The sequence below is a fragment of the Mirounga angustirostris genome, unplaced genomic scaffold, assembly GCF_029215605.1.
Source record: "Mirounga angustirostris isolate CCGP_5_RB_7025 unplaced genomic scaffold, mMirAng1.0.hap1 SCAF_10, whole genome shotgun sequence".
Taxonomy (NCBI): Eukaryota; Metazoa; Chordata; class Mammalia; order Carnivora; family Phocidae; genus Mirounga; species Mirounga angustirostris.
In genome coordinates this window covers 122,701,595-122,729,484 of record NW_026991718.1, presented here as the reverse complement: position 1 = coordinate 122,729,484, position 27,890 = coordinate 122,701,595, and the positions used below count along the sequence as shown (strand labels likewise).

The window sequence follows — 27,890 nt, the reverse complement described above, 5'->3', positions numbered from 1 at the left end:
CCATTTATTTTGCTTTATAAACTTTTGTTAAAACACACAAGAGTAAGAAATGGTTTTTTTGCTTCTTTGCCCCATTGGGCGGCAGTGACGGGCTCAGGGGTCCACACAGGAGCTGGTGGTAATCACACCCACAGGAAGCAGAATCGCTTGGTGTGAATTTCACAATTCATCCCAGTCAGGGAAAATCACAGAACAATTTGGCAAAAGTAATTGGCTTGGTCATCACACAAAGTCCAAGGGCATACACCTCCAACCCTCTCCTCTGTCCATGCTGCAGGGAGTCATGTGAATTCTGGAAGCTCCTGAGAGCTGCCCAGAGAAAAGGCTATCTCAGGGGAGGAACTGGAGGGTCCATGCTTGCCCTCCCAACCCTTGTTTAGTTCTCCAGATTTTATATTTTAGGACCAGAACTCAGGTGGCAAAGAGAGAGAGAGAGATTTTCCAATGCCATATCCTCAGAATCAGAAAAGTAAACTGCTCTGTTTTGGGCTTCCTGCATTACAATAAAATTATTAAAATGGAATGGATTTCTCCTCCTGGAAGGGTTAATTTGGGGCTGAGGACTGAGCCCCTGACCCAGAAGATTGCTACTGTTAAAAGCCACTGCTAGCTTACTCCATCCTGTGGAAAATTCTTATCTCAACTTCGCTCCCATGACCGAGGCCTGAGCAACACTGGGGGCTGGAGGAGCAAAGAGTGGGAATGACCACAATGACAGAAAGATTCTGGCTTCCCCACCTTACCCCAGACGAGCCTGGGTTCCCTGACTGGGATTTCTGGGGACTCAGAATGAGGGATGGCTGGGAAGGCTTGAGAGCTCTGAGCATGGGACAGTCTCTCCTGGGACTGGGGACTTAGCTTGGAGGCACAGGCAGGCTGCTCCTGGGACCGCTGGAGATGTAGAGGTTTCTCTTGGACATACTGCCCTCAAACCCCCCATGCCTCTGTCACAAAAAGCAATCACTAATGGTGGAATTTGGGGGCACTGCGGTCCTGCCTCCGTCCACTCAGAACAGTCAGCCTGGGGTGGGGATAGGTGGCCAGGCTAACTGTTCACTCTCCTACCTAAGCACAGCTCCAGCCCCACAACACATCTCTTTTGTTCCCAATGGCTAGTAGCACTTTCCAGAATTTTCCCAAAGCCACCAAAATTCCCAAGGATGATGTGCTGGCCGTTCCATTTTGGGGCTTAATGTTTCAGAGCAGTGCTCAAACCCAGGGCTTCTCATCTTTCCCTGGCCCACCCAAACTATCCAACTCTTGGACTGCCAGGCCACATTGGTCCATCTCCTAAGAACCAGACCCCTGACGCCCCTCCCCCGGACTTGGGGAGTGAGGAGAGGAAAGGGGTCCAAGAGTTATGAATTCTCCTGTTCTTTAGCAGACAGGATGCTGGACCCTACCCGGACATCAGTATAACTCCAAGCCAATCTTAGTCCTGGGTGTGGGCAGGGCCCCTGGGAAGAATAAGACTTTGGCTTCTGAGGCTGATGACAGGGGCAGGAAGTCCATCAACTGGCTCACAGTGAGGAGAGAGGGGCCCTTTCAGAGATGCTCAGCCACCCTGGTTAAGAACTCCTATTATGATCCAGGCAGACCTGGGATCCAATCCTGACTCAGCCACTTACTAGCTGTGTGAGTTCTAGGAAAATCACTTAACCACTTAGACCTCAATTTCATCTTCTGCAACAGTCTCTGGGTAATAGAGAAGATGCAATGAGATGATGCATGTCAAGTGCCTTAACACAGCGCCAGAAATGAGGCAGAGTTTGAGAGAGGCCCAGGACGGGGGTAATTCCTCCCTGACATCCTTCTGAGCTGAGCTCGCACCCATCCATCTTCATCTCCAGGTCTCCTCACTCTCACCTGGATCACATCACCAGCCCCCCATCTGATCTCCCTGCTCCCTCCCGGCTCACTGCGCATCCTCCCTAGCTACTCCCAAACCTCAGTGCCTCAGTCCTGGCATTCAAGGCTCCTCTGTTGCTCCAAACAGCCTGGTCTTTCCATCACCTCCCCCCTGTGCCCTTCTTCCAACCTGGGGCCTTGCCCAGACTGTTTGCCCCTCCTTGGAAAGGCCTTCTCACCTGCTCTGCTGGCTGGAATCCAGCCCTTCCTTAAAGGCCTAATGCAGAGTCTGCCCCTTTCCCCGAACTTTCTCTAACCACTTCAGCCCCTCCAAGTTCCTGTTGCAATTGTCCACCTTGGGTTGTCCTCTCGTTGTTGACAGTCTGTGGAGAGCATCACCCTGGGTACCCGCCCGATTCCCTAAGAAGGGAAGAGCCATGGGTCAGAGGTGGAATGGTGTCTTCCTTCTCAACAGTCCCGCACTGTGCCTAGCCCAGCTAGTCTTTTAAAATGCTCCTGGAATGACTGGGGGACTGTTTGCAAGTCTTCTTCAGCCCCTGGAGAGGTGGCTGTGGAGAAATTAGGATGGCTGAGGAAGGTGAGAGTGGCAGGTGGAGAGAAGCGTTGGAGATTGGGGCAGCAGAACAGGGAGGGGTCAGATGCCCCGATCTGACCCAGCCTTGGAGGGCTCAGTGTCTGGGGACTAGGACAGTACTTGGAGAAAGAAGTACCAGTCTGAAGGGGAAGGGAGCTATTAAGCAAGGTCCCATGTCGTCTCCAGACAGCTGTCCTTTGGGGCTGAAGAAGTTGGGGGAAGGTATGATGAAGGGGAAGGCAGTGGCTTCAGCAAGAGAAGAGTTGTCCAAGGCGGCAGAGGATTTTCCATCTGGGGTCTCCCCAAGTCAGAGCCCTGTCATCCCGAGCAGCGGGTGGAGGGTAGCGATGGGATGTGGCCCACAGCCCAAGTTCTTGGTCCCCTTGCCCTTTCCACTGCTGCCCTGAGACTGGCCTTGTTGTCACAGCTTCCTTCCCTGGGAACAAGAGACCACCGGGGCTCTCTGAGGGGGCTGGGAGGCCAGCAGAGCCCCCGACCCCCCGCGGCTTGCTAGATGACTTCCTGCTTGGTGATGGTCGGCTGGGGGATGGCAGAGGGGGGCTTGACAATGGTGGCAATTGCTCCCGGCAGGAGCTTGTAGGGCTCAGACCCCGAGCCACCTGGCGGTGAGGGCTGTGGAGTCTCAGGGGTAGCTGCAAGGACAGAGAGACAGACAGAGGCTGCTGAGAACTCCAACCTTTTGGGGAGTAACCAGAGTCTTGGGAAGGTTCTTCCCCCTCTCTGAATCAGTTCCCTCTTCTACAAAATGAAAGAATTAAACTACACAATGTCTAAGGTCTCCTACAGCTCAAACCTTCTGAGTCCCAGATCATGAAGTCTAAGTCTGGTGAGGTCGGGAAGGCTATGGCTGGGCCAGGTGTGGCCAGAGGCTTCTGCCCACGTCCTACCAACCTCCATCTCCTCCACCATTTAACATGGAGATCGAGGCTGCTTCTCCCAAACCAGGGCCTGATTCTGACTCTCTTCAAGGACAGTGGGACATGTGACAGCAATGTCCTTTCTTGGAGAGAAAGAGCAGCAATTGATGAGACCCAAGTGTCTGGCCAAAAATACCATTTCTCTGATATTTAGGTAGATGAATAATGGAAACTAATTGGCCTCACAGCATCATGTATTTGAAACTCAACTTTGACCATGGCCCACTTGGCCAACTTTATTCGATGGACAAGTATCCCAAAGAACAATCTCATGCTAATGGACCACCTCATCCCAATGACACTCTTACTTTTTGGAGAATTTCGTCCAATGACAAACTCACTCTTGGGAGATTTCACCTCAGAGGACCATCTAGACCGGTGGACATCCCCATCTCATGAGTAGTTTCACCCAATTGTGTAATGGATAGTCTTACCTAATTGGGCAGTCTTACTTCAAAGAACAGTTTCACCTAATAGGCAACATCACCTAATGGAATTCTTATCCCAATGGACATGTTCACCCAATGGATCCCTCATCCCAAGGATAGCTTCATTCCATAAAGGCTGTTAATTACCTCACTGAATGAATGGCCTCAGTGAAAAAAACAGCCTTAACAAATGGACAATCTCACTCCTCATTCCATACCCTGGAGCACAGAGAACTGTTATATCCCAGTTACCATCTTCTAGACCCACCCATCCTGGCTCCCCTCTTAGGTCCCAACCTCATCCCTTGCTGAGTAGAGCTCAAGTTGCCCACCTGCTTGCCCCCTGGGTCGGGGCCACTCACACATCTGTCCATTGCTGAGATGAGAGGGCATCGTGTTGGCAACAATGACATTCGTGCCCATGTGTTCCTGCATCAGATGTGGGTGCAGGGGATGATGGGCATGAGGTGCATCACTGGAGGACCCTGCAGGTACAGAGAGACTCAGTCAGGTTGGAGAGTCTGATAAAGACCATGGGCCTTGAGGTACCTCTTCCTCAAGTGTGGCCAGTCAACCTGTTTGTCCAATATTGACAGTGCCTGTTGGCTACCGATTTCTGGGTTAGTAAACTGGGGCTTAGCATTCCTATCCATAGGTTCCATGAGGGTCTTGAGAGGACCCAACAAACCAAGAGAACAAAAGTTAAAAGAAAGAAGGAGCGTGTAAGGAAGCTGTGAGATCTAAATATTCTAATGAGTAGTGTATTGGTTGAATATGAATGTAATGGATTTAATCAATGGCTCTCAAAGCTCCATGGCATGCAAGTCCTTCCATTTGGTGCCAACTCACCTTTAGCCTTGTTCCCCCCATGCCTCCGCTTCAGCCAAACTAACCTACTGATAGCACCTGAGGGTTCCCTGTACTTCCCTCTCTCTCCTTTTGCTCATGTTCCTTCCATGAAAGATGCTTCCTCCACACCCCCATGTCCACCAGTCCAAATTCCAGCTCAGATAATTCCACCTTTGGGAAGCCTTTCCTGATTCTCCATACTCCAGTAGGAAATAAACCTTTCCTTCCTTGGAATTCCCATAGTAATTTATCTGTAACCCATCTTTTGGGAACATCTACTTTTCTGTCCATGAGCATTACAATTACAGATATATTTTTCTTCTCTTTGAGGGCCTAGCAAAGTGTCTAGAACACAGTAACTGCTTTAAAAACTGTGTCAGAATAATACCATATAAGATATAGTTTGGTAATGGCTGTGGTCAGTGGTGTGCCATGATGGGATTTTTAGGGCTTGCAAGAGGCCTCTAAAGTTTCGATGATAGCTATCAATATTGAGCATCTATTATGTGCCAGATACTGTTTTACAGCACTTTTCATGTTTGAAATAACTGAATCCTCTCAACTTGAGGCCTATAAGGTGGCTATTATTATTGTCCCATTCTACAGATGAGATTATAGGGCCCAGAGAGGTTAATTATTTTACCCAAGTTTATCTGGCAACAGAGCACAAGCTCCATCCTGATCCTTTCTTTTTTTTTTTTTTAAGATTTTACTTCTAAGTAATCTCTACACCCAGAATGGGGCTCGAACTCACGACGCTGAGATCAAGATTTGCATGCTCTTCTGACTGAGCCAGCCAGACACCCCTGTCCTGATCTTGATCTCAATGACACTTGATTCATAATTCACAGGGCCCAAGTGAAAATGAGTTAGTAGTTCTCAACTGGGGGAGATTTGGGGCCCTCAGGGGACATTTGACAGTATCTGCAGAACTTTTTGGCTGTCACCCCTACAGGGGTGCTACTGGTATCTCATGGGTAGAGGCCAGGGATGTGGCTAAACAATATACACAACAGCCCCCACAAAAAAAGATTATCCAGTCCCAAATATCTGCTGAGGTGGCCGTTGGCCATACCATCTCCAGAGACCGCGTCACCTCCCAAGTCCTGAATTCACTTAGATCCTGACTCCTATCCTTCCAGCCCACTTCACTGAGTGCTACCACTGCAAAAATTCTCTCATCCCACCATGGCTGTCAATTCCCTGACCCCCACTTCTTAATATCTATCACCATGGCCCCTAATTGCTGGAGTACCACGGGGCTGCCTTCCATCCTGAGCTTTGAACTTGTCCTCCTGATAACTTCCCCCTGGATGTCTACAGTCCTCTCGAGGTTTGCCAAAGTCCAAATGGTCTCTTGGTTCATCTCCATGGCTACCAGCATCTCAGCCTCTACCTGTTTTCCCTCCATCTTCCTCAACTCAGTAAGTCCTGTCACTCAAAGGAAAAATGTAGGTTTCATCCTTGACCCTTCCCGTCCCCCCTCCCCCACATCCGATCAATCAGCAAATCCTGCGTGTTCTTCCTCCTCGCAGATGATCCAGTTTATCCCATCATGCCTTCGCTCCATCCTCCACCGTCCTACCCCCGCCTGGTGACAGTAACATTCTCAGGGGTCTGCCTCTCTGCACCCCTCTGAAACTCACTTTCTACCTAACATTCAGAGTAGTTTGTTAAAAACAGTAGTCTGATTTTCACTCTTTTTACAGAAGTAGCAATGAAAATAAAATCCAGATTTCTGACCGTGGCCTACATGACTGTACGCTCATGATTTGGTGTCTGCCCATAACCGTCTTCATCTCATGCAACACCCCCTCCCCCACCATCTCACGACCTTATTCTTTCTCGAACACACAAACCTCCCCTGCCTCAGGGCTTTTGCATGAGCTATTTCTGGCTGGAATGTTTTTCTCTTGGCTTTTAAATGTTCTATTTTCTTTCATCCGTTGGGTCTTAGCACAAAGGTCCCCACTTCAGAGAGGCTGTCTCTGTTGGCCAACCTATTAAAATAGGCCCCTTTTCAGTTACGCTCTATCGTAACACTTGCTGAGTTCAAAAATGTAGTTACCCCCTTTATTGTATACTTGGTTACTGTCAGTTCCCACATGCCCTTATGCACACGTGCATGCGCACTCCTACGAAACCTCTGGGAGGGCAGAGCTCTTGTTCTCTGCTGCATCCCCAGCACTTAGAACAGTGACTGGCACACACTAGGCTCTCAGTGCCCAAATAAATGGACCATAGTCCCCATTCTTGATGAAGAAACTGAGGCCCAGGTAGGTTAAGGGATCTGGGCAAAGCCACAGAAGGAGGTGGTGGAGCTGAGAGGTGAGCCTAGGTGTGAGGCTTATCTCTTGCCAGGGAGCCCCGCCCACCTCTCAGCCCCTCCTGGGCCTGGCACGGACCTCCCAGCAGCATCTCCTGCAGCAGGTTGTCGATCTTGGCCATGCCGAAGAGCTTGATAAACTGGATCTGCTCGATCATCTGCCAGGTGATGCTCTGCAGGGTGGGCAGCAGGAGCAGAAGCTCACCGAAGCGGCCGCGGGAGTCGTACTGGCGGTCATTGATGTAGTCCTCCAGGCTCACCTGCACCTGGGAGCGCAGCCGCTTGATCTTGCCCGGGTCGCTCAGCCCCTTGGCATCTGCAATGGGAGGGCATGGGCGAGGGCCCGGCTGGAGCATCTGGGGAGCCAGGACCCAGATCTCTCCTGACTCCTGAGGCCCTGACAGGGGACCTAGTGGCCCAAGGTTACTTGCGGAGTCCTTAGCAGTGCTGGGACCAGGATTCGGGGTCCTCAAGAACCAGGGTACACTAACACATTTATAGCTTCCTGGATGCAGGCAGAAGCATTTCTGTCATATTTCCTGAGATGCAGAACTGGGAGATGGGGGGTGGAAGGGGGTGGGTGGTCAGGACTTCAGGAACATACCCATGAGGGCACCTAGCAACCTCCTCATTACACATGGGGAAAATGAGGCAGGGAGCAGGGAAAGGACTTGGCCCAGGTCATGCATCTAGCGGTTGGCAGATCCATAATGGGGACTTGGGGCTCCTGATCACAGTTGAGGTCCCACTGACCAGACATCAGCATATGTTGCTTCTCTTAGAAGAGTCTCCCCGCTTCCCTCCTCCCTTGCCTGTGTCATCTTGGGGTCTCAGCTTAGGTTTCACCTCCTCCAGGAAGCCTTCTCTGTTCCACCCTCCCAAGCCTGCTTTATGAGTGTCCATCATGCCCTAGATTCCTGTGGTTCTTTTGTCACTACTGGCCACAGAGCACGTAACTGTCTCTTCCACTAGATTATGAGCTCTGGACGGGCAGGCATGTCTTGTTTGTCGTTTTAAACCCAGTACCTAGCATCATGCATGGTCAATATTTGTTGAATAGATAACTAGATGAAGGGATGGTTAGATGAATGGAAGAATGAATGAATGAAAAAAAAAATCAAGGAATAAATTCTAGATCCTTAACCTAGAAGGGGATTCAAGTGATTGTCCAATAGTTAAACTCAACCTTCATAGAGGTCACACATTATTTCCTCTTTCATGGACAAAGTAAGTGGCAGAAAGAGAATTTCACCCACACTTCCAGTCCAGGGCTTGCTCCACCAAGCCACATTTGTGCATGATTTCATTCAGTCAACAAACATTTATGGAGCATCACCTACATGTCAGGCCCTATACTAGCCCCTCCGAGCCAAGTTGCTGGTCCTGACTCAGCATCAATAATTCTCCCCATTTTATTGAGCAATTACTATCTGTCCAGCTCCATGCTGAGCACTGCAGGGGATACAGCCTGGGTCAGGCTCTCAAGGAAACTAGAACCAGAAATCTTACTCTTCGAGAAATGGGGTGTGTGGTAGGCAAGAATATAGGCTTGAGACCTAGAGAGTCTGTAGTTCAAATCCAGGCTCTGCCATTTCCTGGTTGTGTGACTAATCTCCCTGCGCCTCAGTTCTCCTATCTGCAAAATGGGGATAGTAACCACTCCTACCTCAAAGGTACCACGTTGTAAGTAGTAAGTGACATAATCCACATAAAGTATTTAGGATGGTGTCTTAGTGAGTGTTCCATAAACTATGGTCATCTCCCTCTTCATGACTGTCATTACCAGGGGTGATCTCCACGTAGGTGGAGCCTAGCACCAAGGGCAGTGCCTGGCACACAGTAGGTCCCCTCTAACGTGTAAGGTGGGAAGGAAGCAAGCAAGGCTCTGGAGTCCAGCATCTTGATATTGTGAAATGAAGTCAGGCTTTGCACAAAGACATAGCTACAAAGCCATTCTTTAACAATGCAGGTGGAAAGTCAGTAGATGGAATGGGGAGAGGAGAGGCGACAGCATATAAAGACAATCAGTAGAGACACTAAAATCGCAGTGAAAATTCAGGAAGAAGATGGGAGAGAAAAGACAGGAGTGGTGAGAGAGAAAAGTGAAACCCTTACCAAGGGCAGGAGGAAAAATGTGATCGAAAACAGCTAAATCAAGAAAGAGATGGCTTAGCATTTTATTTAGAGCCAGAAGAAACCGTTAAAAGACTCAGAAATGGCTCCCCTGGGGAAGTAGGCTTTAGCACGGAAAGTGGGGTACATTTTAAGTATGTGCAGACATTGTTTTGATAAAAAATTTTTGAGGGAAAGAAGAAAAGATGAAAGGAAAGAAAAGAAGGACGATAGGAGGTCAGGAGAGGAAGGAGGGAGGAGGGGACAGAAGGGAAAGGGGGAAAAGAACAGAACGAAGCCTCTGGAGTCTGTGGGCCTTGTCAAGTCACATCATCCCTCTGAACCTGGGTCTTCTTCATCTGTTAAATAGCTCATGCAAACAGCCTCAGCCAATTGTTGTACTGAAGAATGAGGCTGTCTGTGACTGCAGGGTACATAGCCCAGTAGGAGAGGTCTGACTGAGGGCCTGGAGCCTCAGGGGTGGGTGGGGGGTGTGGGCTGTACCTGGGTCGAAGAAGATGATGGCTTTGAGGCAGGCGTACTCGTTGTCATCTATCTGTAGCTCCTGGAAGGGCAGCACCAGCTCATCGAGGATGCGCATGGACACTCGACTCATCTCTGCCAGCTCTGGGCAGTGCCGAGGGACGATGTAGTCATTGCCTGGGTGGGTTGGGAAGGAAAGGGGATGAGGCCGCCACCTTGGGTGTACCCTTCTCCCCAGCTTTGGACAGCCCTTGCCCTTTGCAGTTGCAATGCCACCGGGACCCACAGGAGAGGGCGCATGGAGATTGTCATGCCCATTTTGCAGATGAGGAAGTGGAGGCCCAGATGAAAGGAATGAGTTGTTTGAAGTCATTGGAGTGGGTCTGGAGCCTGGCTTTCTAGGAGCCTTTCATATCACCCATGCTCCATTCTCCAGTATGACCCGTAAGACTAGTGACATTCAAAGGCCACTTGGGAGGCACCAGTGCATCAAGGTTAAGGGCCCAGATTCTAGAACTAGACTGCCTGGGGTTGAAATCCAGTTCTGCAACTAACTAACCATATATATTTGGATAAATTACTTTCTGTGCCTCCATTTTTTCATCTGTAAAATGGGGACAAATAATAGAGCTTACCTCATAGGGTTGTTGTATTAAAGGCGTAATGTTTGCAAAGTACTCAGACTAGTATCTGGCCTGCAGTGTGATCTACATAAGCACTTAAAGTAATACATAAACACGCCATGGAAGCATAAGTGACATAGACCGGGGGCTGTGCCCTTCCTGGCGGCCTCTTGCTCCCGATCCAGAAAGCACACCAGAGCGCACGAGCAATTCCACGGATAACCCCGACTGAGCTCTAACTTTAATGCTGGAGAACTTCCATTCCTTGCGTCCACATTTCCTTGCATCTGAGTGGAGGATCCAGCTGGGAACACTGGGAAAAGGATATTCTTGATCTTTCTCCCTTGCCCCTGCATGCCACCTTGGAACTCTCCTGTGCCTGGGTGCATTCCATCCCGGGCCTGCCCTCCGCGGAGCCCTGGCTGGGGCAGGCGGCCTCCTTACCTAGAAGCAGAACGTCCTTGAACACCATGGACCGCTTGGTGGCTCCGAGCAGCAGGTGTTCACCAGCATGGGCTCTGAGCAGGGCCACCTGGAAGAGAGAAGGGATGGTGTCTGGCAGCTGCCCCCCTGGGAAGGTGTCTGTACCCCCTGGGAAGGCGCTCTTAGCCAACTCAATGACCCTGGGCAAGTCAGCTTAATGCTTCCCTTGCCTTTACCTGCCTGAACTATAAAATGGGCATCAGAAAACTGCTGCTTCCTCCCATAACCGATAAAACCTGGAAAAGATTTAGCAGGAACCTGGAAGGGGAAAGAACGTGCACTCAGAGCTGGGAGGCCAAATGCTGACTTTATCGTTGAACCGCTGCGTCCTTGGGCAAGCTAAGCTGCCTCTTCCTTCTGGGCCTCATTTCTGTGCCTGATGAAACTTACCATTCTCAGTGTGTGTGTGTGTGTATGTGTGTGTGTGTGTGTTTTCAGCAGAGGTTCAGTGCCTTTCATCAGACTCTCAAGAGGGTCTATGAGCCAGAAAGTTCTAAAACTGTGGGTCCTGAATTCCAACCTAGAGGCCAGCTGCAGAAGATTATGAAGAGTACTTTATAAAATGCAGATTCTGAGGCCCTACTCCCAGAGACTCTGAGGCTGTATGTACGGGGTCGGGGGCGGGGGGGCCAAGGATCTGCATTTAACAAGCTCCCTAGCCGGTTCTGACGTGCAGTTGTGTTTGGGGAAATCACTGCTCTGGAAGATCTCCAGGACACCTGTTCACTCGACATTATGAGATTCTAGGGTTCTGAGAGTGAGTTCCAAGAGGTTGGACATGGATGTTGGTTCCCAAGGCCAAGTGTGAGTGCTGGCCTTGGCAGGGGATGAGTTGACATATTCCTTCCCTGCCGAGAGACAAAGCAGCTTTGGCAGCCTGAAGTCCGAGGCAGGGACCCAGCCAGAAGGACGTTGTCCGTCCTTTCCGAACCATCGACTTTGGGGCTTGCAGCAGGCCCAAAGGACGGCAACACAGCAGCTGGTGAAAGTAGGAGCTGGCTGGTAGGCTCAAGGGTCTTGTCCGCCAGGCTGGGTTGGGGAATTTGGGAGCTTTTTTAGCAGCTAAGCTAGGAAGTAAAAATGCTTTCGTTCATTCATTCATTGGATTGCTCATCCTTTCAGTCATCAAATGTTAAGTGCCTACTAAGCGACAGGCACTTCGTAGGAAGGAAGGATACGAGGGAGGGAGGGGGTGAGAGTCACATGATAAAGAGCGATGGGACAAGAGGGGCTACATTAGATGGGGAGGTCAGAGAAAGTCACTCTAAGGAGATGGCATTGTCTAGGGCATGGAAGGCACATAGTAAACATTCAATAAATACTCATTTGAATGAAGAAAGGAAGGAATGGGTGAATGAATGAATGAATGGGCAAACTCGGTAACTCCCTCTCCAGATCTGGCAGCCACCTGCCCTTCTTCCTCTGTCCTCCCAGGGTTACATCTTGTAAGTATGACAAGAAAGAGGAGAACGGCAAATCGCCTTGCAGGCGAGAGGCCACTCTCCATGACCAGGACAAGGGAGGCCAAGGATGCTTATTACTGAGCACTTCCCATTCACCAGGCACTGCGGAGGGCTTTTGTCACTGACCCCAGTGGCTCTCAAACCCAGGGGCAGAAGCCCTGGAAGCAAATCCCAGCCCTGTGGCTGTCTTGCTCTGCAACCTGGGGCAGATCCCTTTCCCTCTCTAGACCTCAGCCCCTTTATTCGATGCTATCCAGCCTCCTAGGTTTCAATGGATTGATGTCCAAAACAAATCAAGAAGTGAACAAACTTGGAAAGTGGTTCCTGGGGCAATACCGACAGATTTGGGGTGTTCTTTGGAGGACAGTGCCCCCCCCAGTTCTCCCAGGTGTGTCTCAACTCTCTTGGGCAAGATGGGCTCCTTATACACCATGAATGGGGAGCTGGGAACCCTCCTGACACGGAGGCTATTCCGGGGGTGGGCAGGCAGGGTGGGGGTGTTAATGATTGTCCCGTGTCGCTGGCCACCCGTCACTGCTCTCTAAGAATGCTCTGAGCCCCAGCCAGGGAGGTTTGGGTGGGAAATTGAGGTTAACAATTGCTCAGCTTGGGGGTATCTTATTGCCCTGCTGAGCCCCTGGGAAGGAACAGAAGGGATTAAACATTAATACAGACTCTCCAGCAGAGGGGACCAGGGCCAGCACAGAAGGAGCAGGGGAAAAGGCAGGGGCAGCTTGGCCGAGATCCCTGGCCTGTCGTCCCTGCCAAAGCAGGGAGGGATCCATGAGACAGAGCATCTGATCCAGGCCCCAGTGTGAGGGTGAGGACCAGCCAAACCAGTGTTTCCACAGTGTGTCCCACCATAGGATACTAACAGGTGTTCCAAGAGAGTCTGGGGCTTAAGGGAGTTTGAGAAGCCCTGGGTCCCACAAAGTTCAGTGCCTTCCTTGCTTGAAGGACTTCTCAGAAACCTTCACAGACTAACACATGTTGCCAGTGTGTTGTGCAAACGTGCAAAACAGAGAAGCAAATGCACCAGGAGCTGATGTCTGGGGCACTGTCCAAGCTTCTCTCCGAGCTGAGAAGGTGACCCAGTCCAACAACGCTTTCCCAGACAAGAGAGGCCTAGAGGTGCCTGGTCAGGAACGATCATTTGCAGTATCTCAGAAACTCATCTGTCCTCAGATGTGCGTGCCCCCCCACACACACACACCCTCATCTTGCTGCACCAGCCTCTTCCCTCCCCCAGCAGCCCCAGGACAGTTTTGGTATTCCAAAGAAGGTACTTTGGGAAATAAAACGCTGAGTTAAACCATCTTGGTGGGATACAAGAATGAAAGTGACATTTTGGGAAGCCAGCTGTGGCCTGGGCCATGATGTAGATGCCGCATTACATGATTTATGCATTTTAAATGGTAATGTCTTTATTTTCTTCTGAAACAGATATTATAATTCCCACTTTACAGATAAGAAAACTGAGACTCAGAGAGAGGAAGCAATTTGTCCAAGATCACACAGAGCACCAGTCTCAGAGCCAGGGCTTTAGCTCAACGCTCATAATCCCTGGCCCTGGGGCCCTGTCCACATGCCCACAGGAGAGCTGTCTGGTGCAGGAGTGTGGTGGCTAGGAGCCTGGACTTTGGAGCTTGCCTACCAAAGTACACTTGCATGCACAGTGTTCTAATCCCAGCTGTGCTGGATACTAGCTGTGTGACCTTGAGCAAGTTACTTAACCTCTCTGTGCCCCAATTGCATCACCTATAAAATGGGAATGATAATAGTACCTAACTCATAGGGCCACTGGATGGATTAGATGAGTTAAGATTTGTATGGTGATTTAAACAGCTCTGGGCACACATGAGCACCATGTGTGTTCTGTTAAACAGAATCAAACTAATCCGAGGCTATATCCCAGGTGGGCCAGCAGGACCCACCTGCCCAGCGTCCCCACTGCCCGCAGAGTGTCTGCTCTCACCTGGTCGTCCAGAGGGAGCTCGCAGAAAGCAGGAATGTACTTGGCCCACTCAACGAGCACCAGCAGCTGCTCCTTCATGGACTCGCACACGTCTGCGATGCTGGCGATCTTTTTCGCCCGAATGTCTCCGTTGATCCCGGAGACAGGGGAGGTGATCTGGCGGAAGTGAAGGACAATGTTGGGGATGGCCAGGCCCTCCCTACAGCCTCTGCCCCCTGCACAGAGCGCCGCCCCCCACCCCCACCCCACAGATAGTTTCCCTGTCGGGAAAAGGGGAGATGGACTGTGGACGCTCAGGAGGAAGCTCAGGGGCAAATGAAGAGAAGAAAAGATGCTGACGAAGGCAGATATGAGGAAGGAGGACTCCCCCTGGGCCTCTACCGGGTGCCTGCCCCCCACTTCCTCCTCTGCCAGCTCCTTGGAACCCCAAGGAAACCCTCAGCCCTATAAGAGAAGCAGGGGGAAAAAAATCATCATTCTCATCTGACAGGTGAAAAAACCACAACCCAGAGAGGTGCTGTGACTTGCCCAAGGTCACACAGCAAGGGACGGGCTGAGCCCGTTTGCCAAGCTGTCTACTTGTCCACTAATCTGTTCTCTTAGGGCTAAACTGATCTCAGGCCTTCAGTGAAAGCCAACTCTGCCTGGCCTGCAGAATGTGTGCAAAAGGATGAACTAGAAAGTGCCACGGAGTGCCAGGCCTGGGTTCGAGTTCTGTCTTTGCTACTAAACTGGCTCAGTTTCCCTTCTGGGATATCCCAGGGCCCTTCAGACGGTTGCTCCAGGGCCTGGCTGGGGAAGACAGAGGTGGAGGCGAGACTCCTCTTTGGTGTGTGGGACCACCAGGTTGTAGAGGGTCATCCGATACCTGCTGGGACAGGACCTCGGCCTGCAGCAATGCGCTGATGGAGGGCAGGCTGCTGTCCTCATAGCTTGACCGGCGAGTGCTGATCCGGTCCCGCTCATTTTGCACAGCTGTAAGGAGGCAGAGAGAGGTGAGGATGGGGGGACAGGGATGGGGCGGAGGGGAGGGTGGTCCCCTGACTGCTGAAGAGCAGATGAGGTATGAGGGGAGAGAGTCTGACCCGTAAGGAGATACTGCAGGGCTGACCTGGAGTAAAGGAAACACGGTTGGAGGTGGGAGGAGGGGCCATCCGGCGGGCAGAGCCTGGATCGGCATGCGGGAATGAGGGGAGACGGATTCCAAGCCAGCGTGTGGAAGAACCTTCGAAGCACCAGAACGGCCCCCCACCCAGTACAATGGGATGTGGTGGGAGTGATCCACTGGTCCCTGGAGGGATGCAACATAGTGACGCCTTGGCAGAGGGTTTAAGATGGGTCTTGAGTATTGAAGAGGAGATCTATCTAGATGACAGATTTTTAAGCTCTGTTTTGGAAAAGGGTCCCTTTTGTTCCAGATGAAAGTGTGTAAAACAAGGAAAATGAATGGCCCTGGGTGACATGGAGATGGCCCAGGCATTCCTGAATACCGAGACAGAAGACCCGGAAAAGAGGATCTGGAGGCCCCCCTGCCCCGACAGTCTCATCCATCAGCAGGAGGCTAACCCTCCCTCTCAGAGACAGCACGAAAGAGCCCCAGCTCCCTCCTGCCCCATCGCTGGGCTCTCCTCCAGGAACTCAGAGCCCCAGGCCTCCACTAGGGCCTCCCTACTAGGGCCCCACACCTCCCTGCGCCTCCCCATCCGTGTCAGCCCTGGCCTAAGATAGAAGACGGACCTTCTGCGGCCCTGGCCCCGTCCCCTGGAGTCCAAGAGGCCTCACTGTGGAGTGAGGCTTTGCTGAAGCTGGCAGGAGACCCGGTGCCTGTCTGGAACTTGCCACTCACTCTCTCTGTGCTGGTACGCATCACATCCTCTCTCGGGGCCTCAGTTTCCCATCTGTAAGCTTGTCCATCTCTCTTTCTCAGACCACCTCTGCTCATGCCCACATGCCGTCCGGAACCCCCGGCTCCGGGCTGGTCCCTGCTGCCTCTTCCCAGGAGCAGCTCAGGCTCTCCTCGCTGGTCTCTTTGCTTCTGGCCTCGCCCTGACTGTCCGGGCACCTCTCCGAAGACAAAGCCATCTGCTACAACCGAACCCGGTCACATCCCCCCACTGCTCAAAACCTGTGACTCCCCACCTCACGCGGAGCGAACACCTTCGTCTAGGATCCCACTCTGCCCGCCAAGCTGCCGCTGCCCCCCTGCCTGGAATCCTGCTTCCCCCACAGCTTAGCTGCTTCTTCGCTTGGCGCCTGGCTCCGTGCAAACGTCACCTTCTCGGAGACACCCACTCTGACCGCCCTGTCCAATGCGGCATTCCCTCCCTCAGGCTCTGCACTTTATGTCTCCTGCTTTCCTTCTCTTCGGGGGCCCTTATTATAGAATCTCTTGTTCATTCCTTTACTCTCTGTCTCTCGATGGGAGGGAAAGCTCCAGAAAGCTAGAACTCCGTTCCTATTCACTGCTGCAGCCCCAGCGACTAGCACAGAGCTTGGCGGACGGCAGGTGCTCAAGAAACGTCTGTTGAGTGAGCGAAAGAAGCTCTGATTCCTAGGTGGGCCCTATTTCTCAGTGGAATGTCCACTGCCGCCATTCAACTTTCTCTTGATTTCACACATCACTGAAATCAGAGAATGAAAGGCAGACGGCGTAAACCGGGCCCCAGCGTGAGTGGGCTAGGACAGCGGTCCCCAGGTCGGAAATCTCTCCTGACACCCACCGCCCCAGCCAGGGCCAGCCCCAGGGCCGCTCCCCTGCACACGTGGCAGCCCTGCTCGTGACACCCCTCCCAGCCACCAGCGCCCGCACCCACCAGGGCGCCGAGGGGAGGCGGGCCCAATAAAAGGGCTGCTGTCAGCAGCTGCGGATTGGGCTCCCCAAGGTTAGCCAGTGTTATCAGTGCCCAGCGCGAGCTCAGTCACGGAATGATGTTTTCCAAATGTTTGCTCAGTATTAGCAGGGTCGGGGACCTAATGTAACTTCTATTGAATATTAACCGACCCGGCCAGAGGAGGAGAGGAGGATGAGCCTGTCTTCCCCGAGAACCCCTGGACGGGGCCCATGGGGGGGCTGGGCCGGCGTTCTGAGGAAGGGCCCATCAGAGTGCCCCTGGCCCATGGCCAGCCTGTTCCTGCTGCACCCCAGCCCGGCTTCCTGGGTGGGCTTCCATCCAGGGGCTGAGCATTCGTCCTGGGTCTGCCAGCCGAGCCCCAGGTAGGTGCTGTCTCAGGTTATAGGACAGAATCGAGACCTGCTATTGGGCCCACTGACCCCCAGCTTTCTCCCCAGAGTCTTTGTCCCTTCAGGGAACCCACTTCTGGCCACTGTGGAATATCCTCTGGCCAAAGCTCACAGGCCTATGGGATTTGGAACCCTTCCCTGTGGTCAAGGGGAAGTCTCAGGAATCCAGACCAGAGACGATGCCCCCAGGCCGAGCCCTCCCAGTTTCAGTCCAGGGAGCTTGGTGCGTGCCCAGCTCAGGGGAGCCTGACTCCACCCGATCATGTCGCCTGTCTGGCTTGAATTTCCCCACCTGTAAAGTAGGGAGGGGGTGGATTTGGTGACCTTGCCTCCATCTGGCCAGTCCATAAATGCTGTTGGCAGCACAGGCCTTCCTGTGGTCAGGGACCACTTCTGGGTTTCAGTTTCTGAACCCTAAGCTATCAGAGAAGAGAAATGAAAACTTGTCCCAGCTCTCCTGACCACGGAGGCTTCCGCCGAGAATCTCTCTCGGCTTTGGGGACTTCCCACCAGGCTGACGAGGGGTGTTGGGACTACAAGACTTTGGTAGAACTGGTAATACTCTATCTTCCCAGAGCCTGACCACCGTGACGACCGAACACCATGCCCCCCAGACCTACTCTCGAAGCCATCACGCAACTGCAGGTGCCAGGATCTTCCGGTTGACTGAGGCATGCAAATCAGCACCAACACTAACCAGCTCACACTCACGTGCCATCAGCCAATGCTCCCATCCTCCTGGCCTAAAGCCTCCTTCCCTGAGCCAAGAAGCTTGGCCTATCTTCGAGGCTACTAAAGCAGAATGGCCTGGGGCTCTCCCTCCCCTTCCAGGAGCCAGGATACGGGGCTGCAGCCTCCTTGGCAGCTCAGGTGGAGGACCAGGGAACAAAGACACATGCCCCCAGGGGGACTGGTAGATCAGGGGGACTGGTAGATCAGTGAGTGGGTCGCTGGACTCCCAGAGCTGGAAGGCATCATTATCACCTCCTCATTTACAGACAGGAAAACCGGAGTCCAGAAGAAATGTCTCCAAAGGGACACCCGTGTCAACGACTCCGGATGTTTAGCAAGAGACATATATAAAGACTGACCACGTGTAGGCACCAGGCCCCGTACAAGCTAGGCAGGCTGCCAATCCTTTTCCCACCTGCCTGCCACAAGGCCTGAAATTTTACCTCGAGAGCTTCATGCTCTGGAACCTGACACCTTAGGCTGTGGGGGAACAAAACCACTGGCTGTGAGAACCACAGATCCTGAGGCCCCTACATTGTATGCTGTCTTTCCCTTGCCTCCTACTGCTCATGTGTGGGTTATAGTCCCAGTTCTCACATTCCTCATTCCACAAGGTGGTACCCAGCTTGAAGGAGAGGGTGTCAACCCCACTGAAAACTGGGGAGCCGGGAGGGGGGCACTGCCCTTTGAAAAAGCTCCCCCCCCCGACCTGAGACCCTGCGCCCCGCCCACCCAAGATCTGGGCGCTATCATCGTGGAGTTGGCAGCAGGAGGGGGCCTTGGAACCCCCCCGGGGCCTCATAGGGGTCAGCAGGCCCAAGTCCCCAACAGGACTCGTGAGCTCAAAGCAAGGCCCTGCAGGGACGACACACAGACCCACTTCCTAGGGAGAGGACAGGCGGAACAGGGGCTCCGAGGCAGAGATTGGGGGGAGTGCCCCTCCTTCACGGTTGGCTCGGGCAGCTGGTCCTGGTTCCTGTCCTTCGGTGGTGTGTGTGTACAGGACTAGACCAAGGGCTGGGCTGGTGGGCGAGGAGTGAGGGTCTGGTGCCAGAGCTGGGGAAGGTGAGCGGAGGGGAGAAGGAGACGGAGTAGTTAAAGGATTTCTGCTTCCTGAGCTCGGGCTGCAAAAGTTGTAAATGTCCCTGAGGTCTGGAGGTCATAAAGGAGGGAACGTCGAGGTATCGCCGGACAGCACCCAACTCTAGTCTGAAGCACCGGGGGCAAACCTCAGGGCTTGCACTGAGCAGCTGTGGGGCCTCAGGCAAGCTGCCGAACCATTCTGGGCCGCAGTCCCCTCATCCAGGAAAAGGGAGAATGACCATAGTGCCAGCCACATAGGGCGCCAGGTCACTCGTAGAGAAGCCCTGCCCAGTGGCTGGCGTCTGCTGCTTACCGGAGGCCTGGAGAGGACTCTAAATGTGCTCTGGTCTTCCCCTCCACCTCCACCCAGGGCAAGTCTGACGCCTGGTTCCCGCTCCGCAGAACGTGAAAACTTTGGGTCACCCGATACTCAAGAGTGAAGACTAAGGAACGGGGTGGGGGGGGCACTTGTCCCGGGGACAGGAAGCTCAGGAAGAGAGACCCCCCACCCCGTCCCCACGGCCCACATTTGCTGAGTCTAGGTGGCAGGCACACGGACATTTGCAATGTCACTCTCCGCTCTCTTCCTCTTTGCAACAGTACATTAAGAGAAAACGCCCAACTGGGCGCCCGTCGTCGCCGTGGCGCAGGTAGGGGTGGTGATGGCTGGGAACCTGAGCAGCCCAGAGTGAGCGCTTATCTCTTTCTCAAGACCAAGCCCAGCCCCGCCCTGTGGCCAGATTGCCAGGCCCTCCCTCCTCTCAGCCATTAGCCATTCACCCCGGGGCGTCACTGAGTCATAAAGCCTGGTCGCAGTTGTAAATGGCTGTGGCTGGGGGGGGGGGGGGGACGGCGGGGGGGGGGGACACGGCGGGGGGACCAGGGGTGCGGGGGGGAGGGCAGCGGGCGGAAGCTGGAGGACGGAGGCTCACCTTCCTTCTTCATGCCAGCCCGGAAGCACTTCTTGAGCCTGCAGTAGCGGCACTGATTCCTCTTGTCTTTGTCCACCACACACTGCCGACTAAACCTGGGGAGGGCTCGGATGGTGGGATGCAGAAGGCACAGCCCTCCCATCCCAGGGCTGAGCTAGAACGCTGGCCATCCCCGCCTTGACTCCCAGCCTCCCTGCCCCCATCACGAGAGTCATGCTAACCACGAGAAAGGCCTCTTTCGTGGACTCTCTAAGAATCCACCCCTGTCCTGCTGAGGCTTGGAGAGGTGGCACGTAGCCCGGGATCACTCAGCCTGATGGTAGAACTGAGTTGGGAACTCTAGCCCCTTGAGGACGGGGCACTGCTCTCCCTCCCACGTTCTAGGGAAGTCCAGAGCCCCTGGCAGGCTTCTTGTTATGGCTCAGAGCCAGTACGTGGTTGGCCTAAGTGACTCTCTTGTAGGCAGAAGCAGTGCCCCACGGGCGGGGAAGGGCAGACCCCTGAGTGTCAATGGGGGCTCTGCCATTGATTCAAGCTGGATGACCTTGGACAGATTCCTGGCCCTCTCCAAGCCACAGCTTCCTCATCTATAAAACAGGAAGATTCATAGCAACCGTGTCAGAGGCGTGTCGACAGGCGGGAATGAGAAAATATGTGGATGGGACTTGGCACAGCATCTGCGGATGGCAACTCCTCATAACTGAATGCTATTATTTTATTATTGTTGTTACTCAGAATGGGAGGTGCCTTCGAAGGAAGGATCCCCAAGGCCTTGGGAAGCCCTTGGGGTAGGCAGAAAGGCCTGAGGCCAATCCCCTATTTGCCCCAGGAAAAGCACCAGGCTGGGGGATGGGCCCCATCCTCTGAGGCTTCAGAGGAGGCTTGATGCCAAGCCTCGTGGATCCTCATTTGCTAAATCGGAAAAATAACGATGGGCTTGTAGGGCCAGTTAAATACATACAAAGACTCAGTATGTCTGACATACAGTAAGTGCTCAGTAAAGGGCAGCTGGTAGCTTTATGATCAGTGAATGAGGTTCCTAGAATGGATGTTTCCATCTGGATCCCCGAGGCCTCAGAAACCAGAGGAAGCTTTAAGGCCTCAGAAGGCAGATGCCTCTGGGACCTAGTGAGGGAGCAGACAGACTCTGGGGAATCATTAGCCCAAGCGTACCCATTTCCCAGCTAGAGAAATCAAGCCTCTAAGCAGGGGCTCCTCACCTGCAGGAGTACATGTGGTTCTTTCTCACGCTCCTCCGGAAGAAGCCCTTGCAACCGTCACAGCTCGAGGCACCGTAGTGTTTCCCAGTGGCCCGGTCCCCACAGATGGCACACAGGGCGCTGACACCCAGGCTGTTGGGTGCGTTGAGGTTGGCACCTTCTGATGGGGATGTGTCTGCACCAGAGGAGACAAGTGTGAGGACTCAGGAGGGGCCCTGCTCTCCTGGGGGCTTAGGTACAGAAACCAATATGAGCATTGTGGGGATCTCCCCCTCAGGGCTTCAGCCTTATCCAGACCCGGGTGCTGTTCCCACTCCCTCAATGACCTTGGGCAAGTCCCTTGGCATTTGGAACTCCTGTTTTGCACTTATTACTTAGGGATGGTTGTGACAATGACTTACCAGAGTCATTAGTGAGGGTCTGCTACTCCACGGTGGAGACTGCTAGGCCCAGTTTTTTCTGGGAAGTAATGAAAACTTGACCACCCCCTGGGATGCATCTGAACCTTAAAGACCCTGACTCACTGGGCACATAGACCCCCAGCATCTGCTCAGAACCTGCTCAGGTCGTATCCAGAGGCCTTGCAAACTCTCCCAGGGAATTGGAAGACATGCACCAAGGACAGTGGCCCATCTGGCCCCCTGGGAGGGTCATGGCAAGGTTCTGGGAATCTTCCAAGTACCACCTGCCTCAGACGCAAAACCATTGCATCTATATAAGTCTGAGAAGGGGGTAAGAGACAGGCGGCAAAGAGCTTGGATGGGGTGCTTGGGGTCCTTGGGTGCTAGTGCTCGTGCTGCCACTAACTCATCTGTGACCTTGGGCGAGTTCCTTTTCCTCTCTTCAAGTTCCCCCTGGGCCTCAGTCTCCCTAACTGTAAAAGGCAGCATGCTGTTCAACTGTTCCGGTTGTTTGCAATTTTTTTTTTAAATTTCAGTAGCCGAACCATCTTTGTGTAACCAGATCTTCCATCAAGGATAGACAGACCTCTTGGAGATGATAAACGCCGTGGACCATCTCTCCGGAAAAAATGCGCGCAAATGCACACTACACAGTCATACATACACGGGTTTCCATGGATCCCCCGAATCCGACCCTGAATTCCTAAGGAACACCCCACTGAGAACTGGAGAGGGGCATCGTGCTGCAGTTAAGGACATACATACATGCTATAGCCCTTCTGCCAAGCTTAAGTCTGAGTTTGCCTACTTCTTAGCCGGGTGACATGGGCTGCCTGAGTTTACTCCATGTCTTTGTTTCCTTGCGTGTGAAATAGGGAGCATAATAATCCCCTAAGACTGCGAGGAGGATTCAGTGAATCAGTGTAGGTGACATGCTCAGTACATAAAAAGCACTGTTATCAGCATTTGTGAAGGAGTATCTTTTCTGCAGAATCAAACTCCTGGAGCAGACGACATCCAGCCTTCAGGCGTAAGCGGACACCGCCGCATCTCATCTCTGCTGTCGCCTGGCTGACATCTCCTAGATTCCTGAGGGTGCCCAGAGCTCGGCCCCCTCCACTTGGTGAATTATTCCCGGAGATGGGGATAATTGTTAAGCCACGTTGGTGCCCTTTCTCCCTCAGCCTCACCTCCCTCAACCCCTGGGGAGATATGACCCCACAACTCCTGGCCGTTCAGGTGGAGGCTGGGGGCAGGGGTTCCTCCATCCTGCGCAGAAGGGGCCGGGTGCTGCTGAGTGTTTCACCTCACCACTGCATTTGGCAGGCAGACTCCATTCTCCGGGTGAGAACACCAAGGCTCAGAGAGGACCAGTGACTTGCCCAGGGTCACCCCACTCCTGCTAAGTGGAAGAGCCAGATTTACAGCCCAGGTGTGCTGGATGACTGTGGCCCGTGCTGGACGACTCTGGCCCACGCTGCCCTTGCTAGGGTGTCTGCTGGGGCCTCGGATGAACAAAGACCCTGCTGTTGTCGCTGCTTCCAAATCAGGGGTGGGAGACAGGTGGGGAGCTCTCCATGGAGAGCTGGAGCCACCAGCTCAGGAGGTATATAAAATGTAATCCCAACACTCACGCCCCTTCAAAGGCCAGTAGAGAATGCAGACCCTTCTTACGGATGCCCAGTGTCCTTGAGACGACCCATGTGGGGCGAGGACCAGCTACCAGTGCTGAGCACCAGGGGCCTCACCTTACTGAGTCTTCCCGTTAGCTCTGGGAGGCAGGCGCTGTTAGGTGTTCCCATTTGACAGACGAGGAAACAGAAGCTCAGAGAGCTTCCTCAGAGAGGAAGATGGCTTGTGGAGTTCACACAGGTAGGAAGGATCTATGCCCAACTTTTGAGCCCAGATCTTTCTGGCTCCTGAGCCAGAGGCCGTGCTATCCACGGGACACCAGTGGTGGCCTCTGCTTCTGGTGCATGCGACTCCTGGAAGGTGCAGGCTCTGAAGGGGTGATGGGGCTGGCCCCAGGGAATAGTCTGGGGCTGGGCAGTATCCAGGAGTGTGACAGCACACAATGTCCCCGGGGGTCACACGACACCCTGCCTAGTGCAGAAGCTTTTTGCTTACCATTTGCTGTGATTTTCCCCTCAATTCCCTTACATGGACACTCCTCAAAGCTGGCTGGCCAGCAGGCCTGCGGTGATTAAACCCATTTTGCAGCAGATAGAGAGGCCAAGCAAGGGGACAGGATGTGCCCGAGGTCGCACACTGGGTCCACGGCAGGAACAGGTGAGCAGCAGGTGAGGCTGACCATGGGCATGGCAGTCACATCTTTCTGACTAAGCCAATCTGACCACAAGCATCACAGACCTTGGCTGAAGCTGCAGAGCCATGGAAGGAAGGCAGGTGGCAGGCTGACCTTGGTCACCTGCCACACACCTTATTTGAGGCTGGCCTGGGGCCTTTCCCCTCTAGAAGCTTCTTAGCTTCCAGGCTTCCTCCCTTCCCCTACCTCCTTGGGGAGGAGAACCTCCCACCCCAGCTTCAGATGTGCTCTTGGTGGTGTGGGAACAAATATATAAACCTGGAGAGAGACAACGTGGGCAACAAAATCAGCTCAGAGAGAAATGGACGTGTGGCTCAGGTGAACCTCCTTTGGCAAACGGCAATTATCAACGCCCTGCATATCATGTCTGCATAATCGAGTTTAGCGGAGAGTACTGATCACCCCCCGGTCCAGGAACGCGCACCTGGACAGGAGCAGGTACAAACAGGGGCACGAGACAGAATGCGCATACAGGACATCCGTCCAGAAAGCACAGGGCACACTAACAGATCCGCATCCACAGCGCCTGTGTGCGAACATCCACAGATACGCAGACACACACTCACTGCTGCTTCCGTACACAAGCAAGACAAACACACGCACCTCTAGACACACCAGCGAACACAGGTGCAGTAATCAAATACAAACGGAAACGGACAGAACAAGCGCACACAGACAAATGAACACAAACATGCAAATGGATTCCCGGAGGCCCATACGTGCCAACACAGGACCCCCCCCGCCCACACAGGAGTGCACAGAAACTCGTGCACACACACCTAGACGAGGCCATGAGCACACCACAACATACATTGCTGATTGGCATCTCACTGAACAGAACTTCCCTAAGAACTCCATTTTCTAAGTGGGGCGTTCACCCCAGGAAAGTCCCAAAGACACCCAGTGATGCCTCCATCCAGAATCTCCAGGGACAGAACACACCTTTCTATCTCTCTGGACCTAAGCCCAAAGGGTTCAGGAAAGGGCATAGTCGGGCCCAATTATTGGAGCTAGACGCAAAGGGGGAGGTCACCATTATGTCGCCGCTCCCAGTGACGCACTGAGCAGAGATAGCCTTGAGGTACCAGGGACTGGCCGGGCCAGATAGGAATACCTGGGATCCACTTTTGCTGGAGAGTTGCCCACGCAGGTCTCCCCTCACCCAGAATGCCCCTGGTCGCTGTACCTGGGCACACCTGTTTCACCTGTACTGACCTCTAGACCCGACCTGCCCTTTTCTATCATTCTCCTCCCAGCCCAGCATTGAGTGCCACAGACCCGCTCCCCAGCGGCACACCTGGCACACCTGGGCGCACCTGCCCCCACCTACCATTGCCCATCGTCAACACCTGCACATTCTCGAACTCGAGGGTGGTGTAGGCTGGGTCCAGCGCGGCACTGTAGTCAGCCATGTCCATGTCGACGAGGGTTTTGGAGAGGCGCATCCTCCCCTCCCACACCTCGGCCGCTCGCCCTGCCCAGGATGCCCACCCCGAAGTCTCCGGGCAGAGCCCCGGCCCCCGCCCTCCACCCTCCCCACCGCCTCCTCCCAGGGGCCCTCTCTGCCTTCCTGCGTTTCAAACCGTCCTCTGGGAGGATCTGCCGGGAGTCTTGGCCTAGCCCCTGTGAAGGGGTGGAGGCTCTGCCGGGGAGGGGTGGGGGTTAATGGTTAATCGGCTCCCCCACTGGCGGAGAGGCTGGGCGGGGCTGCAGGGATTTGGCTATTTGTTGGTTTCTGGTGGACACCGGGGTGCTATTACAACAGTTGGGGCCCTACCTCCCCGATATTCAGTTATGGATTTCTGCAAGATGGGCACGCTAACTCGCCGGCACTCATTTGACCCCTGACTCAGCCACCCCCCCCCCCAGGTCATTGTTGCCCCAAGTGAGGCATTCTAACTGATATGCTGAGACACTGACAGCCCACCTCCAAGATGCCCTGATTCAGTAACTTCCCAAATCATTGACTTCTACCCTCAATGCTCTCGAGGAGATAAAGGTGCCTTGTGGCACGTGAATTAAAGGCCTAAATCCCAGGCCCCAGACACCAATCTTCTGGATCCTCCTTCTGGGAACTCCCTTCCAGTTGCCCACCTCCCTGGGGCATAGCATGGACTCACCCCGGGTTCTCCTCCCCTGCTCCCCATGACACCCCCTGTGGCCGCCACCAGCCCCCACAGCGGCCAGTTGTTCAAGCCCCGCCAGACGCCGTCCCCCAGTGCCCTCACCTCCTCCTGCTTCCTTCCCCCGCCCCCCTCAACGGCCGGAGACTTGCAGCCCCATAGACCTGGATTACACTCAGGTGCCTAGCCCCTACCAATCATGACTTAGGGCAAATGATTCTCCTCCTGCAGCCTCAGTTTCCTCCTCTGTAAAAGGCATCATCGACCTCAAACGGTGACTTGAGTATTAAACCAGATGGTACCAGGCAGCACCTATCAAGTGTACATCCCTCCTCCCCCCACCATCCCATTTCTATCTCCCTCTTCTCTCCACCCTTCGCCTCCTTCTGAGGGGCCTTCGTGGGCCTGTCGCCCCGGCAGTCGCACAGGGCTGTGCGCTTAGGTCCCTGTGTTTGCTTTAATGCTCTGCTGTGGCTGAGATTCTGAGTGATTTCTGAAGGCGGCGCCTTGCAAGTTTGGCAGCTGGTTGTGCCTGCCTTCTGCAGCGCTCACTCTGTTCTCGTCATGCCCTCCGGCCCCCTGGGCCCTCGGCACAGGCCCTGCCAGGAGCTCCCCATGTAGCCCGGGAGGTGAGGTCGCAGTGCAGGAGGTAGAAAGTGCAGGCAAGGGCAGAAGGGTCTAGACTTGGGAGGCTGGGAGCCCGTCCTCTTTGGCCAGCTGGAGCAAGAGAGGGTCAATTAGCGACAGCCGATGAGCGAGTAGCGAGGGGGTGTGTTAGTGATGGAGTGAATCAAGGAATGAGTGGGTGAATTAGTGAAAGAGTGAATGAGTCAGTGAATGGGTAAATAGGTGGCGGGGTTTCTGTGTGGGCAAATCAGTGGGAGAGGCGGTGTGTGTTTGAGGGTGGGCAGAGGCATCTCCCTCGTTCTTCCCGTTATTAGAAGCCCCTTCTCTGCCCTGTGTAGCCTTGTTCTGCCCCTCTCCATTGTCCCCCCGGAACTGAGATAGGGATGTGATTGTTCTGGAGGGGAAGAGAGGCTGGATTTGATGTCAGGAGACCCGGGTTTAGGAGCTAGCTCTGTCACTATTCGGATGACTTTGTTCAAATCACATCTCTCTTGGGGCCTCGATCTCCCCATCTGCAAAATGGGGAGATCTTGGCCCATTTGTCTGTTAGTCAGGACAAGACTCCCAGGGAGGGAGGAAGACAGACCCCCACCCCCACCCCACAGTCTGCACCTAGAGTTTTGATAAAGGCCTGAAGGAGACTTCAACCACTGGCAGGTTCCTCCCGTGCCCACCTGGGGACATCAGACCCCAGCTCCAGTAGCTGAGACAGAGCTCAGCTGGGCAGGAGACCTGATTGAGGGATAAACACAGAGGAGAAGGAGGGACAGCTCTGGGAGGGGCCCCTGAGGAGCTGACCCCAGGTCCTGCCACCTGTCTGGCACCTGGGATGGGCCACACACAGCTACTCCTCTCACAAGCCAGCCGTATGTGACCTCCACACACGGCGGCTCGTCAGTTCCAAGAGGCACACTCCCCCGTCACCAGAAGTGGGATGTGATTATTGGCCTGTAAGAGTTTCACTGGTAACAAAAATAACAATTTTTCAATCTCTATAGATTACATGTTAGATTGAATTAAATGAGGTCTATGGTCCACTGGGGTGAGCCATGACATGCCACATACATGACCCGTTACAGAGA

The 27,890-nt window shown here is 53.7% G+C and overlaps 1 protein-coding gene across 2 annotated transcripts; it reads right to left on the bottom strand.

The window, feature by feature from the left end:
* HNF4A (hepatocyte nuclear factor 4 alpha) lies at positions 1–25,503 on the bottom strand. Of its 2 annotated transcripts, none has more exons than XM_045883873.3 (10): positions 25,389–25,503; positions 21,332–21,506; positions 20,112–20,206; positions 14,992–15,098; positions 14,124–14,279; positions 10,647–10,734; positions 9,601–9,756; positions 7,064–7,300; positions 4,142–4,294; positions 1–3,096 (listed from the first exon to the last, which is right to left on the bottom strand). In XM_045883873.3, the coding sequence occupies exons 1-10, from the start codon at positions 25,501–25,503 to the stop codon at positions 2,954–2,956; spliced, it is 1,425 nt and encodes a 474-aa protein (XP_045739829.1). In that variant the 3' UTR covers positions 1–2,953. The 2 variants fall into 2 exon arrangements, with proteins under 2 accessions (XP_045739829.1, XP_045739830.1); XM_045883874.3 differs by having other exon boundaries at positions 4,172–4,294.
* Between the last annotated feature and the right edge of the window lie 2,387 nt (positions 25,504–27,890).

Bases quoted from the DNA above. Each gene is read 5' to 3' on its own strand.
- HNF4A (XM_045883873.3), bottom strand. From the start codon at position 25,503: ATGCGCCTCTCCAAAACCCTCGTCGACATGGACATGGCTGACTACAGT. The intron at 15,099-20,111 runs GTGAGCCTCCGT...GCCTCCTTACAG, and splicing joins GGCTGGCATGAAGAAGGAAG to CTGTGCAAAATGAGCGGGAC. The intron at 10,735-14,123 runs GTGAGAGCAGAC...TCTCTCTTCCAG, and splicing joins AGCTCCCTCTGGACGACCAG to GTGGCCCTGCTCAGAGCCCA.